Source organism: Mandrillus leucophaeus, unplaced genomic scaffold (genome assembly GCF_000951045.1).
Source record: "Mandrillus leucophaeus isolate KB7577 unplaced genomic scaffold, Mleu.le_1.0 Scaffold286, whole genome shotgun sequence".
NCBI classification, from domain to species: domain Eukaryota; kingdom Metazoa; phylum Chordata; class Mammalia; order Primates; family Cercopithecidae; genus Mandrillus; species Mandrillus leucophaeus.
The window spans coordinates 737,283-753,140 of record NW_012102987.1 but is presented as its reverse complement, the minus strand read 5'-3'; the positions used below and the strand labels follow the sequence as shown (position 1 = coordinate 753,140).

Sequence of the window (15,858 nt, the reverse complement as noted above, 5' to 3'; positions counted from 1 at the left end):
TCCTGAGAAAATTCACTGTTCCTTTGCTTTTGTTGACTCTATAAATTAATGTGAAATAGGAAGCGAGGCTGCTGCCAGGGGCTGAGCCCTGTAGACCCAGTGCCCTGCAGGTAGTGCCCTCCTCCATACTGCCCCCCAGGACTGCATCTGGGCCTTTCTGGTTTGTGGTTACTGTGCTTATAGAGCATTGAGGTAACCCCTGGTGCATATTTTACAGATTGAAGGGAAGTAACAGTGAGTTTTAGTTCAGAGTCCTGAGGGTATCAACTACTCTGGCTGAAGGTCTTCTCTAGGTTTACTTCCTCCATAGCTGGGCAAGGGTGTGGGGTGGTGCCATGTGGGGTAACCAGATTCCCAGCACCCTGTGAGGTAGACCTTCCTGGGTTTTATGGATTCCTACCGCATGTTAGTCAAATGGCTGTTTTCAGTTGTGCAATAGATATGAGTAGCCTTTGGTTTGTGTTCTTTCTGTGATTACAACATGAGGAAATACATTCCTCTGGTGTGATATTTTAGTGGAACTTTAATTTTAAAATCATGTAGCATTCTAAAACCAGGCATTATTTTTTTGATATGTTGTCTAGGAGATACGTGGTCTTTATTTTAATTAGGTTGCTGACCTTTTTACTGTTTTACATAATACCACAGTTAAAGGGTGATTAAACTGTTAAAAAAAAAAAGTGATTTTTAAAAAAGTGCTTGTTGACATCATCTTTCCGAGAACACTAGTGTATGTGATTTACTATAACAAGATCTCAGTTTTTCCTGTTGGCAAATGACATGTAATATTTACAGAGGTCTTGGGTTAGTCCAGCAGAAACATCTCAGATAAATTGATGTGTGAAACTAAAGCCATTTTACATTTCCTTTCATATGGGGATAATATAAACAGTGTTTTCGTTTAAAAGTAAAGAGAGACTGGCTATTTAGTATGGATTTCTTTGAGGGGACAACTTGTAATAGTATGCATTCTCTAGAGTTAAACATCAAACACCATGTTTTTAGTTTTATAATTCAGTGATATGCATCCGGCAGTTGTGTGTTGAGGATTCTGAGTTAATTCATGGGCTTTTTCTCCTGGTGTCATGCTTGTCTTCCTTTTCCATCTAAATGTATAAGGTCACATTTTGTATTTCACATATTTAAATTAGCATAAATTCTCAATCTATGAGATTTTTACTTTTAAAAACTAGAAATATCTCTAAACTGTTAACAGAGTCTAAGTAGTGAAGTATCTTCAGTGGCCTTTTAAAAAATTCAGTTGGAATATTCCAACTGTCTGTAAATATTTTCAGCATTTAACCTAAACACAGTTCAGTGCTAAAATGTATTTATAGTGGAATTCTTATCTATTGAGCAACGAAGAGGGTGAAATACAGTAACCTCGGAAATGTAGTCTCATCTGTTTGAGACCAGTTACCGTTTTGTAGATAGAGACCGATCAATTCTTAGGTGCCATGAATCTGAATGATCCTTTTACTTTTAGGAAGGTAAGTTCTTTATTCATTTAACTATGTTTACTTCTGTTCGATTTTTCAAGTCACAATGGCTAATGTGCTACAAACAGAAGCACTTCCCTTCCAGCACTATAGTAACAAACAAGATTACATTTTATAGTTCTTAAACAAAAGTAGAGAATAGTTGAGGATTTGTCTCAACTCTCTTATGATGCTAATCCATTTTTCTTATTTCTTCTATCCTTTTGTAAATACCTAGAATATTAATATGAAGATAAGAAAACAGTAAATTTGAAATGACAGTTGTGGTTTATCATTCTCTGTTTTCAGATGATCACAGCCGTGTTAAACTGCAGAATGCTGAGAATGATTATATTAATGCCAGTTTAGTTGACATAGAAGAGGCACAAAGGAGTTACATCTTAACACAGGCAAGTAGTACGATACCAAGCAAATGTCTGAAAATGATATGTTTGTGATTGTTCTGCTTTAAATCATAGGGAAAAGTATATCTTGACTTCTTTTGGAAATGAAATGGTATTTCAGTTTTTTCTGACGATGTAATGAATTTTGGACGTTATAAAGTTTTGAAGCTTTGAGTATTTAAGATAAAAGGCAAGTTATTTTTAATATTACACATTCTGTGAAGGAAAATTGTTATGAAATGGCTTAGGCCAGTTCTTTGGGCAGGTTGTTCCTTACATTATATCTGACACAGAGCTCTGCAAATGCTTCTTAGCATCTTCTGTTTCTCTTCCCATACCCTGTGGCAAAACCAGAGGCCCTAGACGCCTCTTCTGTAGCTCCCCCTGCCTCGCATATATCTTCAGAGAGTACGCCAAGCCCTGGATGGTGTACAGTCGTCGTTGAGGACCTGTGCAGGTGCTGAGACCAGGTGTTCCAGAGGCCCAGCTGCAAGGCCTTGTGCTCCCTTTGGCCTTCTGTCCAGTTGCCCCTGAGCACATCAGCCACACCTGTGTGCAAGCATGATTTTCCTTCCATTCTGAGATAATGGGAGAGATTTTTGTGTATCCACAGCTACTCTTTATTCATCAAGTGATAAAGACTTGATTAATGGTGCTGTCACTTCCCCCTAAAGATTTTTAAATATTCAAGAGATACACCATAATATTTGATATTTTTGAAAACGTAACTTGAATCAGAATGATTTACTTGAAAGAGAAAAATGTTTGATAAGTAAAAAGAAAGGCAGATTAATGTAACTATGAGCTATTAGACTACATCAGTTCAAAGGAAACTAAAATGCATTATTTTACTTGAGGTAATACAGCTCCTGCAAGTCAAAAATAGAAAAACAGCCCATGGAAAAAACTGGCATAGGACATAAACTCCTAGTTCAAAGAACGAAACAATGAAGAGATGCTCCCTTCATTCAGCAAGCAGGGAATGGGCCTTTCCCCTGTCAGAACAGGAGAGATTTCGAAGTGTGTAGTACTCAGTCTTCAAATACTCTGACCGACCAAGAAAGTCTACTTAGAGAAATACAGTCAGACATAAAGACATACATGATAGGCCAGGCGTGGTGGCTCACGCCTGTAATCCCAGCACTTTAGGAGGCTGAGGCACATGGATCACCTGAGATCAGGAGTTTGAGACCAGCCTAGCCAACATGGTGAAACCCCATCTTTACTAAAAATACAAAAATTAGCTGGGTGTGGTGGCGGCCACCTATAATCCCAGCTACCCAGGAGTCTGAGGCAGGAGAATCGCTTGAACCTGGGGGTTGGAGGTGGCAGTGAGGCAGGATAGCACCACTGCACTCCAGCCTGGGCAAAAGAGCAAAACTCTGTCCAAAAAAAAAAAAGACATATGTGATCATGTTCATTGCAGTCTTATTTTAACGCATCAGACTCAAGCAATCTGTAAGGGACTGGCTAAAGAAGTTAATCATACATACACCGTTAGTGGTTATTTTTGGAGCTAGGGAATAGAGACTTTAATTTTCCATTTTCTTCCTTTCTGTAATATTAGAAGTTTTTTTAAATGTGCATTCGTATTTTAAACTACTGTTTAGAGTTAAAAATTTTATTTTCTGTTTGAAATAACTACAGTTGACCCTTGAACCACACAGGGTTGAACTGTACTAGTCCACTTACAGGCAAATTTTTTTCAACCAAAAACGGGTTGGAAATACGGTATTCATGAGATGTGAAATCCATGCATACAGAGGGCTGACTCTGTGTATCTGCAGGTTCTGCAGGGCCACCAGTGGGGTTTGGACATGTGTGGATTTTGGTATCCTGCAGTGGGTGGGGGCGGATTGGGTCCTAGAACCAGTCCCCTGTGTATCTCCAGGAACAACTAATAACATTACAAAATAGAGAAGAATTACCACCCTAGATCCCTTATCACAACACTCTCTCCCTCTGTACCCTTTTTCTCCTTTTCTTTTGTTTTTTGTTTTTTGTTCTCTTCTTCGTTCTTAAAAACACAAGTCTTTCTCAAGATTCTAAATTAGCCTTTTTTTTTTTTCTTCCCTCCAGTCTGCACTACAGCCCTTTAAGACCATGGTTTTAACCTTTGTAACCTAAGATAGGGTAGACTACTCTCATGGTACCTGTGCTTGAATCTTGGTGCCAGCATTTCATTGGGTATTCACTGACCCAGCAAAGACTTACTGAGACCTACTCTGTGGCAGGCATTGTTTCAATAAAACAGACTTGTTAAAACCCTACTGTTATGAATTTTACATTCTAGTGGGAAATAAAATGAATAAGAGTTAATAATTTTGTAATAGTGTTTTTACATGCTTTGTATAATTTAAACCTTAAGACAACCCTCTGTGGTAAATAGTATTACCTTTACTTTATACACAAGGAATCTAAGGAGATCCAGAGATATTAAATAACTTTTTTTTTTTTTGAGATGGAGTCTCACTCTGTTGCCCAGCCTGAAGTGCAGTGATGTGATCTCAGCTCACCACAACCTCTGCCTCCCAGATTCAAGTGATTCTCGTGCTTCAGCCTCCCGAGTAGCTGGGATTACAGGTGCTCACCACCACTCCCAGCTACTTTCTGTATTTTTAGTAGGGACGGGGTTTCACCGTGTTGCTCAGGCTGGTCTCAAACTCCTGGCCTCAGATGATCCACCTGCCTTGGCCTCCCAAAGTGCTGGGATTACAGGTGTGAGCCACCGCGCCCAGCCTCCTAGTGACTGTTTTTGAACTTCTTGTCGCTGTGTGTGTCCTGAAGGAGCCCTGCACATTTAATGCGAGAACTCAGAAGCCTGTGTCTGGCTTTTTGTTCTCTCCTGAGTTCCTCTCTATATTTGTCAGGTCTCTATTGGATATTTTTACTGGATTTCAAAATCTGCACGTTTTCTATCTTTTTTACCAAGGCAGCTGCCTTCCTATTTTTCTCATTGGGATTGAAACTGTCCTCTTTGTCTGCCAAGTTCTTTCTGATCTTCTGTTGCCCCTCCCTTTTTTCAGAGCTCTCTTCGGTTACACCTGTCCTATTGCAGCAGCTTTTTAAGGTCTGCCCTTGCCACCATCCTTGTCACTCTGCTGGTGTAATTGCCGACTGCACCTGCCACCATCCTTGTCACTCTGCTGGTGTAATTGCCGACTGCACCCTCCACTTCCACTTCACTGATCTGTTTGTCTTTCCCAAATATGCCCTAAACTTTCACGCACTTTGCCTTATGCTTAGAGGGCCTGGAATGGACCCTAACTGCCTCCCATTCTTCTGCATTCCCTCTCTGTATTAGGACCTTTTTTCAGGCTCTTCTGTAGTTTCCTTCTCAGCCTTTCCTGCTCCCTAAAACCTGGGTTTAATTTACTCATATTCTTGTGGTACTTAACTGTGTCCATTAGTCATACAAGTATTTCTCCTTGCCACCTGTGCAAGCTCTTCAAGAGCCAAGACTGCATCTCAGTCTAGCTCTTGGCCTTGCACCTAGCAGGTTGTTCAGAATGGAGGATACAGAAAACTAGAGATGCAAAATGCTTATTACCCCAGCTCTTCTGATTGTCCTTTGTAGATTATTATTGTTTCAGTCATCTTTTTCTTCTGAGTTTTATGAATTAGTATTTTTTAAAAAATCACCTCCTTGGTGTATTATGTCTGTTTTGCAGATGAAGAAAATTGGTAGCATTGCTAGTAAATAGAAGAGCTGAGATGTGAATCTCTGTCCCTCTGATTTAAAAACCTGTGGCTGGGTGTAGTGGCTCACGCCTGTAATCCCAGCACTTTGGGAGGCTGAGGCAGGCGATCATCACCTGAGGTCAGGAGTTTGAGACCAGCCTGGCCAACATGGTAAAACCCCGTCTCTACTAAAACTACAAAAATTAGCCGGGCATGGTGGTGCACGCCTGTCATCCCAGCTACTCAGGAGGCTGAGGCAGGGAGAATTGCTTGCATCTAGGAGGCAGAGGTTGCAGTGAGCTGAGATGGTGCCATTGCACTCCATCCTGGGCAACAGAGCAAGACTCCCATCTCGAAAAAAGAAAAACCAGTGTTCTTTATACTATAGCAGCTATGTTCCTGTTTATTATTTAGTCTTTAGGATCACCAGTGGAATGGCATGGGATGTGATTGTGTGTATACACCAAGGAGTGACCTCACTGGCAAATTGCTACATCCATTTTTTTTTTTTTTTTAAATAAAGAAAAAGACATTCATTTTACTGGGGATTTCCTCATTGCTGTTTTTACCTCTAGACTGTGTTTTGTTTTGAAAGTAGATCAAGTAATAGAAAAACAAGTTGAGTGAAGAAAATGCTATTCTCAAATACTAGGTTGTAGTTTGTCAGGATCCTCACTAGACTTCTAGCATTTTTACAACTTAACCTTGGTTTATTCATTTAAGTAATATTTATTGAGTATCTGCTACATACCAAGGAGTACACCGGGCCTAAAGATGCTTTTAGTCGGCCAGGCACCATGGCTCACACCTATAATCCCAGCACTTTGGGAGGCCGAGGCAGGTGGATCACTTGAGGTCAGGAGTTCGAGACCAAACTGGCCAACATAATGAAACCCTGTCTCTACTAAAAATACAAAATTTAGCCAGGTGTGGTGTTGGGCGCCTATAATCCCAGCTCCATGGGAGGCTTAGGCAGGAGAATCTCTTGAACCTGGGAGGCGGAGGTTACGGTGAGCTGAGATCGCGACACTTCTCTCTAGCCCGGGTGACAAGAGACGCCATCTCAAAAAATAAAAAATGCTTTTAGTCTAGAAACACTTTGACCCCCTTGTTGCACGTGGGTCTGAAGCTCTGGGCAGCCCTAGCCCCCACTCCTGACTCTGCCCCTAACTCTTCCCACTCTGCTACATTCCATGTGAGTTGAACGCATGTTCAGAGTTATTTTAGGTGTAGCAAAACTACATCTCATTTTAACCTTCTCGTTTAAAACTAGTTAAAATTTGTACATAGGCTTTTCATCTCTTATTAGTCCTTTTTTTTACCCTATGCTATCATTAAAATATGAAAGCAATTGGAAATACATGAAATATTTTGCTTTTGTCCCCATGGCATTGTTGTAACATGGACTGTTGCCCCTTTTTGACTCTGCCCAGTACTCTTCCATTGAGGCCATACATACTGTGCATTTGTAGATTAACAGTTTCATTGTGGTTCAGGTACTTGAATGATTCCTACTTTTTCTAGAAATCTTTTTGTAGTTGACTTGAGTTGATTGGCTGGCCAGTGATAGTGGACTTTTTCTCGTGGATCTTCTATGATGTGTGAGAGGCAGGTCCTGTCATTTGACTGTGGAAGATGAAGAGGACAGAAATTTCCTTTGTCTACCTTCTTTGCAGCTGGAACATGATCTGTCAGACACTCCTACTTGTGATTTTGTCTCTGGTTTGCCTATAGATTGTTTATGAATACTACAGCCACCTTCATATGGCAGTGCCAGCAAAAGCAAGGGGGTAGTAGTGACAGTATCAAGAGCAGCATCCCAGGTTGACTTTCTTTGTGGCAGGACCTTGCTTGTGCCTCAACCCTTGGTTCCTCCCCAAGCTTGGCTCTCTAGTCCTCAACTCTGAAAGCCACCTGATATCTTAATTCCTTTTTTGCCTAAGAAAATAAAAGTCAATTTTGATAATTTACAACCAAAAATCCTAAGTAGCACAGACCTGGTTTTGAAATCAGGTGGATTGGAAGTCTTGGTTTACTTCTTATAAGCCCATCCACTGTCTGTCTTGTAACATCCCAGGAGCAGGCTTGACGAGGCCTTCCTGGAGCCTTGCTCTTTCTGTCTGCTTCCCTCATCTGCTCTTTCTCCTCTCTCCTCACAGGGTCCACTTCCTAACACATGCTGCCATTTCTGGCTTATGGTTTGGCAGCAGAAGACCAAAGCAGTTGTCATGCTGAACCGCATTGTGGAGAAAGAATCGGTGAGTAATATTTAATATTTACAGCTTAGTATACTGCATGTGATCATTAGCATATAAAGATTTTCATTTTGGGGCCAATATTCATTCCTTAGTTTTGGCCTTTAATTGCTAAAGGCTAGTGGTCAAAGTGTTTCTGTCCAGAAAAACTCATTTATCCTTTTCCTTTCTTATTTTAAGTATTTATATAACAATTGCAGACCTTTCATCTCCAAGATAGAAATATAATGGAATAAGTACTGACCAGCAGTGATATATAGATCTTTGGGATCCCTAGGAATCCTTATTGACCTGTTGTCAGTAAGCCCTCTTCCAGCTTTAAGATCTTGTACTGTTCTACTTCAGATTTCTTACTTTATTCTACATTTCATAATTGCTGGTTTTTACTGATGATGAAAATTTCCTAATCCACTTCTAATCAGATGTGGCAATGACATGCCAGAATTTCCGGCAGTGTCAGCATAGTCGTTTACAGTGATTTTTCCTGATCTTCAGTATCATTTAAAAATTAGGGATTAGGCCAGGCACAGTGACTCAAATCTGTAATCCCAGCACTTTGGGAGGCTGAGGCAGGCAGATCACTTGAGGGCAAGAGTTTGAGACCAGCCTGGCCAACATGGTGAAACCTCGTCTCTACCAAAAATACAAAAATTAGCCAGGTGTAGTCCCAGCTACTTGGGAGGCTGAGGCAGGACAACCGCTTCAACCTAGGAGGTGGAGGTTGCAGTGAGCCGAGATTGTGCCACTGCACCCCAGCCTGGATGGTCGAGTGAGACTCTATCTCCAAACCACTGCACTTCAGCCTGGGCGGTAGAGTGAGACTCCATCTCAAAAAAAAAAAAAAAAAATTAAGGATTATGACATTGTCAGTTTGAGCAGCATTGCAGACTAAATGATTTGCAAATTTCATTTTTCTCATTTTAGAGTATAATTACTGTATTAATAAGATAACACTGCCACCAGAATTTAGAAATCATGTTTATGGTGGTCGGACCTGGATGGTTAACCAGTGTCAGGTTTAATTATTTTGGGGAAGATTACTTCAGAGGTGGTGGGTAATGTGCTATTCATCAAGAGACCCATAATGTCTGATTATTGTTGTTTTTATTTTTATTAATAGCCATTATTGGTCAGTGCTCAGCTTCTTAATTCATTATGGGTTACAGATGGTGATAATCCAGTTCTGTCATTACTTCTTTTAAAAGCAGTTTTACAAAAAAAGTGGATTCCCTGTTGAGGTCATCTGTCCTCAACAGATGACCAATTAGGAGTTTTTCTGGTGGAGAGTGGCAGGAGAGGATGAATTATTATGGATTTAGACATATTGGGTTCATTTTACTCCTTTGCAGTTATTTTCCTTATTTTTGATCAAATTATCCTGTCGTTGGCTAGCAGCAATCTCTTTAGGTTGGGTCCTGAGTCCTTTTTGTTTTTGAGATGGAGTCTCGCTCTGTTGCCCAGGCAGGAGTACAGTGGCATGATTTCGGCTCACTTCAACCTCCACTTCCTGGGTTCAAGCGATTCTCCCGCCTGAGCCTCCCGAGTAACTGGGATTACAAGCACCCACCACCATGTGGCTAATTTTTGTAGAGACTGTTTTACCATATTGGCCAGGCTGGTCTCAAGCTCCTGACCTCAAGTGATCTGCCCATCTCAGCCTCCCAAAGTGGTGGGATTACAAGCATGAGTCACCTCACCCAGCCCTGAGTCCTTTTTAACAAACCTTTTAATAGTTTCCTTGGCTGGGTGCAGTGGCTCACACCTGTAATCCCAGCACTTTGGGGAGTTAGGTGGATTGCTTGAGCCCAGGAATTTGAGACCAGCCTGGGCAAATGGTGAAACTCTGTCTCTGCAAAAAATACAAAAATTAACTGGGCGTGGTGGCGCATGCCTGTAGTCCCAGCTACCTGGGGGACTGAAGCAGGAGGATCGCTTGAGGCCAGGAAGACGGCTGCAGTTAGCTGTGATCTTGCCACTGCACTCCAGCCTGGGTGACAGAGAGAGACCCTGTCTCAAAAAAAAAATTTTTTTTTTTTCTTGCTATCTGTAATGACTGCATATTGCAGGCTCATCTCGAACGCTTGCTGCCCAGACCTGGAGCCAGCCATTTCTCTGCGGAGCTTTGGTTTCTTTTAATGGGCGGTAGTATTTCAAGATCACAGCAAAAATAAGGATATGTGTTGCTACTGGACTGGTCATTGTTTTTAGGGCTTTTCAGTGGACAAAAGCTAAGGAACAATATGTATATGTTAAGATAACCTACTTTAAGAGTTCATAATATTTCCAATTTAAATTTGGAGCTATAAGGGCTGCTTAGCCCCTTCCATCTTATATCTGCTATTTCCTTTTTCATACCAATAATCCTAGTTCTCAAAGAGATGAGAGATACAAGCTATCTTGTAGTGATCATTTCCTTCTTCCCATATCACATACAAAACATAGCCATAATCATGATATCATCTACTACCAAAATAATTACTGAAAATGGTTTACAATGTTTAATATTTTTTCTCTTCCTGATGTTTCTGAGTTGTAGTTTACAAATGTAAGTCTCTCCCTTATATCCCTTGTAGACTCTTAGTTCTATAAGCAAGCATTAGTTAATATTCATCAACAGTCTTTCTTGATGTCTCCCCAGTCACTCTGACTACAGCTCATTCTCTAGTGGATCCTAAGGAGGGACTTGTGAGCGTTATAGTCTCCAATTTTTTTACATGTCACTGATGGTTCATCTGCTGTCTTAATATCTGAAAGTCAGTTTGGCGGGATATAAAATCCTTGACTCACGTGCTATTCTTTGAACAGCTTAAACATTTTTCCGTTTCCTTCTGGTCTTCCACCAAAGTCTAATGGACATCTTATTTCCTTTATAAGTCTCTTGTTCTTTTTATCTACACTACCCAATAAATTCCTTCTTTTTCCTCAGGTATTATTCGTTTTACCAAAAATATGTCTTAGTGATTGGCCATTCTTGGTCAGTTTTTACAGGTACACGATGTCTTATTGAGTGTTTGACTTCGAGTACTTTTTTCTTAGTTTTTAAATACTTTTTGTTAAAGAAATATGTGTTGAGTTACAGTCCTTAGTATTTGTTCTGCTCCCTTGCTTGCTTTAATGTTCCTCTTTGGGTCTTCCTATTATACATATGTTGGATTTTCTTTGCCTATCTTTTTTGTTCGTCACATTCTCTTATCCTGTTTATCTATTTCTGTTTTACTTAAAAAAGATTTGTTTTTTCTGGCCAGGTTTGAGGGCTCACAGCTATACTCCCAGCACTTTGGGAGGCTGAGGCAGGAGGGTCCCTTGAGCCCAGGAATTCAAAACCAGCCTCGACAACAAAGTGAGACCCTACCTCTACAAAAAATACAAAAAGTAGCCAGGTGCGGTGACATGCACCTGGAGTGCCAGCTGGGGTTGGGAGATCACTTGAGCCCAGAAGATTGAGGCTGAAGTGAGCCAGGTTCACCCCAGTGCACTCCAACCTGGGCTACAGAGCTCTTAAGACCCTGTTTCTTAAAAAAAAAAATTGTTTTCCTTTTAAGGCATTATTATCTATTGTGTTTAGTTCTCTCTTCCTTCCGGCTTAATCCTCATTTCTGAAATGATGTGTTCTATTATTTGAACTTTTCTATCTTCTATCTTGTTTCTGAGTTGTTCTAATTTTTAGTCTTTTACTTCTTATATCATTTTTTGTTTGTCTTTTAACACCTTTTAAAGAATTAATTCATCATGTTTATTGGTTTGGGAGATGTTTTTATTGTTTGTAGCTGTTATTTGGAAAAGGAGAAATGGCCATTTTTTTAAAATATTTTTTTCTGGTATTTTTGTCCTACCGAAATGACTATTTTGCCTTGCTTCAGTCTGCTGGCTTCGTACTTTGGCATTTGGGAAGATATGTTTATTGTCACGGATTTGAATTTCATGTCAGTAGTTCTGCCAAACTCTAGGTAAAAGGGGCTTATCTTCTCATTCTCTCCCCCAGTTTAATTTTAGTAAGCAAATATACAATGTTCTTTCTAAATGTCATTTTTTTGTTTGTTTGTTTTGAGACTGGGTCTCACTTTTGTCATCCAAGCTGGAGGGCAGTGGCACAGCCTCAGTGCAGCCTCGACTGCCCATGCTCAGGTCATGTTCCCACTTCATACTCCCGAGCAGCTGGGACTATAGGGGTGCGCCACTGCACCCAGCTCATTTTTTGTATTTTTTGTAGAGACAGGAATTCGCCATGTTGTCCAGGCTGAATTTCACGCTGTTGCCCAGGCCAAACTCCTGGGCTCAAGTGATCCACCCACCTCAGCTTCCCAAAGTGCTAGGATTACAGGCGTGAGTCACATGTGCCTGGCCTTAGATGGAATATTGAGTAGTAGATTCATAGGCATTTGTGGAAAATACTTGTAAAATAAAGCCTTTTCAGCAACATATTTTTTTTTTTTGAGACGGAGTCTTGCTGTGTTGCCCAGGCTGGAGTGCAGCGGTGCCATCTCTGCTCACTGCAAGCTCCGCCTCCCGGGTTCACGCCATTCTCCTGCCTCAGCCTCCCTAGTAGCTGGGACTACGGGCGCCCACCACCACACTTGGCTAATTTTTTGCATTTTTAGTAGAGACGGAGTTTCACCGTGTTAGCCAGGATGGTCTCAATCTTGTGACCTCATGATCTGCCCGCCTCAGGCTCCCAAAGTGCTGGGATTACAGGCATGAGCCACCATGCCCGGCCAGCAACATTTATTTTGAAGATAAAATTATTGCAAGGGTTTGATAATTTTAGAAACATAAAGTGAATGTCCTGACGTTAAAATATAGGTAATCATGCTTTAAAAATGATAATTTTTATTTTATGAATATGATATCTGTGGCTTTTTTAGTTTATACGTTACAGAAACACTTTAAAAATGCCTTATAAGACCGGACGCGGTGGCTCATGCCTGTAATCCTAGCGCTTTGGAAGGCTGAGGTGGGTGACTCTCTTGAGGTCAGTAGTTCAAGACTAGCCTGGCCAACATGGCAAAACCCTGTCTCTACTAAAAATACAAAAATTAGCTGGGTATAGTGGCAGGTGCCTGTAATCCCAGCTGCTTAGGAGGTGAGTCTCACGACTAGCTGGGACTACAGGCGCCCGCCACAGTGCCCAGCTAATTTTTGTATTTTTAGTAGAGATGGGGTTTCACCGTGTTAGCCAGGTTGGTCTCGAACTCCTGACCTCAGGTGATCCTCCCGCCTCAGCCTGCCAAAGTGTTGGGATTACAGGCGCGAGCCACACCCGGCTGTAAAATTTCAATCTTACTAAAATACATTAAGCGCAGAATATAGTAGTGGCTTCTTAGTTTTGGTACTTGAAAAAATATAACATGTACATGTGTGGTTTGTTTTCATTTTTTAACTCTATGGTTTCATGATGTCTATAAACTAAAAAAAACATATACATATTTCTAAATTTAGGTTAAATGTGCACAGTACTGGCCAACAGATGACCAAGAGATGCTGTTTAAAGAAACAGGATTCAGTGTGAAGCTCTTGTCAGAAGATGTGAAGTCGTATTATACAGTACATCTACTACAATTAGAAAATATCAATGTAAGACCTTTCTTGCCCAAAAGTCTGGACTTTATATGGTGGTTTAAAGAATTATTCTCTATTACTAGATTTGAAGTTTGACAAGCACATGCATTTGGATAATACCTGTAGTATCTAGTCATAATCACTTTGTGTGCCTGCACGTAGTAGCTTTCTGAGGACTCTAAAGAAACAGTAGAAACTACGAATTTCAAAGTTCAGGTTGTTATTTGGGGATTGAAAATTGATTAATAGAAATACATGGGGATTAATAGAGAGGGCTTTAGAGTCAGGCAAACCTGGATTCAGATCCAGCTCTGCTACTTAGTAGAGGTATAATTTAGACTTGTTGGCCACCCTCCCTGAGCCCTTCCTCATCTGTAAAATGGAGATTACCGCGCCTCCCCTCCAGGGCTGTCCTGAAGGTCACATGAAGGTGTGTATGCAGAGCACCTGACCTCAGTAGATGCCCAGGAAACAATAGCTCCCAAGACCTGTGACAGCCAAGAATAGCGAAATCGTCAAGAAAATAACTTACAAAGCTATTGTTAAGTGATTCACAACACAAAAATTTGTCCTGAGTTGTGAAAAAATGGTGTTTTTTATATATATGTAACACACATACATATATCCATACATACATATACATGTATAAATGTAGCATGTGGTCTCAAGAACATTTACTTGGGTGTTTTTTATATATATGTAACACACACATATGTATATCCATACATACATATACATGTATAAATGTAGCATGTGGTCTCAAGAACATTTACTTGGGTGTTTGGTGGGTTGGTTGGTTGGTTTTTTGAGAGAGTCTTGCATTGCCACCCAGGCTGGAGTACAGTGGCATGATCATAGCTCTCACTGCGGCCTCCAACTCCTGGCCTCAAGAAATCCTCCCACTTCAGCCTCCTGAGTATCTGGGATTATAGGCATGAGCCACCATACCTAATTTTCTTTTTTTTTTTTTTTTGTAGAGATGGGGTCTTGCCTTGTTATCCAGGCTGGTTTCAAACTCCTGGTCTCAAGCGATCCTCCCACCTTGGCCTCCCAAAGTGTTGAGATTACAGTCATGAGCCACCATGCCAGGCCTTACTTGCATTTTTCTTCCCCAGAAACATACGAAGTGTTCCTTGGGCCTTGGCTGAGATACATACACATAGTGGGTTATGAACCTGCTGTTGCCGGGGTGATGATTGGGGCATTTCTCCCCCTTTTGCCATTTACCTCTTTTGCCTTCTTTGTGTTATAATTAGAATAAACTAGAAAATAATGAAATGAGAGTAATTCTGAGATGCTAATAGAAACTGTGATAGCCTGAAAATAGGAAAATGTTTAGCCTCATATGACTTTAGGAATGTATGTAGTCTTTAAGTGAAATACTGTTTTGGTTAACCATTAAGTAAATTAAGTGATCACTAACAACACAAAGCCTTAAAGAGAAGGGATATATATACACACACACACACACACACACGTATACACACGTGCTTTTTAGATGTGTGGCAATCCCTTTTGTGGTGGATCCCTGGAAACACTTGTGTTTTTTGCTGCATTGATTAAGCACAGGTGCATGCTGTGTGCGTGAGGCCTGGGTTCTGGTTTTCCTTCTGTCCAGCTTCCCATGACATCCATAACTAAGCTTATCATGCGGTCTCTTCAGTCACCTAAAAAGGCTCCAAATTAGGAATGATAATGCTTAGATTTATTTATAAATTCCCATTAGTATATTTATTTTGTCCCAACTCTTTCCATTTACATGTGTCTTAAACTGCATTGAGATACATCAATAACTCTTTGATACTGGACTGAGCTGTACATTATTCATTCCCAGAAACAGAACTATATTTCCACAAGGTTCTCAAAGTTCTCTGAATCATCTTCTCTTGGTATTTATCCCAGGTAATTACTCATTTGCTTATGGCATTAAAATTGATTTAGATGAAGGGCATAGATGTGTTTCCCTATTTCGGGAACAGTCCTTATTGAGAATTGATGGTAACTGAAGTAATAATAAAATGAAATGATTTTTGTGTTTTGTTTATCAGTTTCCAAAATGCTTTCACATGTATATCATTTGACCGATAGTCTTCAGTTAGTGTGGACAGTGTAAATATTCTTATTATCCCCATATTTTACATTATAAAAATGAATAGTTACGTTAAAATCCATTCGGTTATAGGACTTTTTCCACTGATTACTTAGCTAATAAGTGACAGACTGAACTCATTAGTTCTCCTGGTTCCCTATTTTTTAAGACAGAATCTCGTTCTGTTGCCCAGGCTGGAGTGCAGTGGCATGATCTTGGCTCATTGCAGCCTCCACCTCCTGGGTTCAAGTGATTCTCCTGTCTCCGCCTCCCGAGTAGCTGGGACTACAGGTGTGCACCGCCATGCCTGGCTAATTTTTTGTATTTTTAGTAGAGATGGGGTTTCGCCATGTTGGCCAGACTGATCTCGAACTCCTGACTTCAGGTGATCTGCC

General features: G+C 40.6%; 1 protein-coding gene across 1 annotated transcript in view; it reads left to right on the top strand.

The window, feature by feature from the left end:
- The window catches only part of PTPN2 (protein tyrosine phosphatase, non-receptor type 2), a 73,942-nt gene that overhangs the window by 19,715 nt on the left and 38,369 nt on the right, over positions 1-15,858 (top strand). Inside the window, exons 2-4 of the mRNA XM_011985529.1 lie at positions 1,788-1,888; positions 7,723-7,821; positions 13,255-13,389. Coding sequence (XP_011840919.1) covers positions 7,759-7,821; positions 13,255-13,389 — 198 coding nt within the window. The 5' untranslated portion in view covers positions 1,788-1,888; positions 7,723-7,758. The remainder of the gene's footprint in view (positions 1-1,787; positions 1,889-7,722; positions 7,822-13,254; positions 13,390-15,858) is intronic.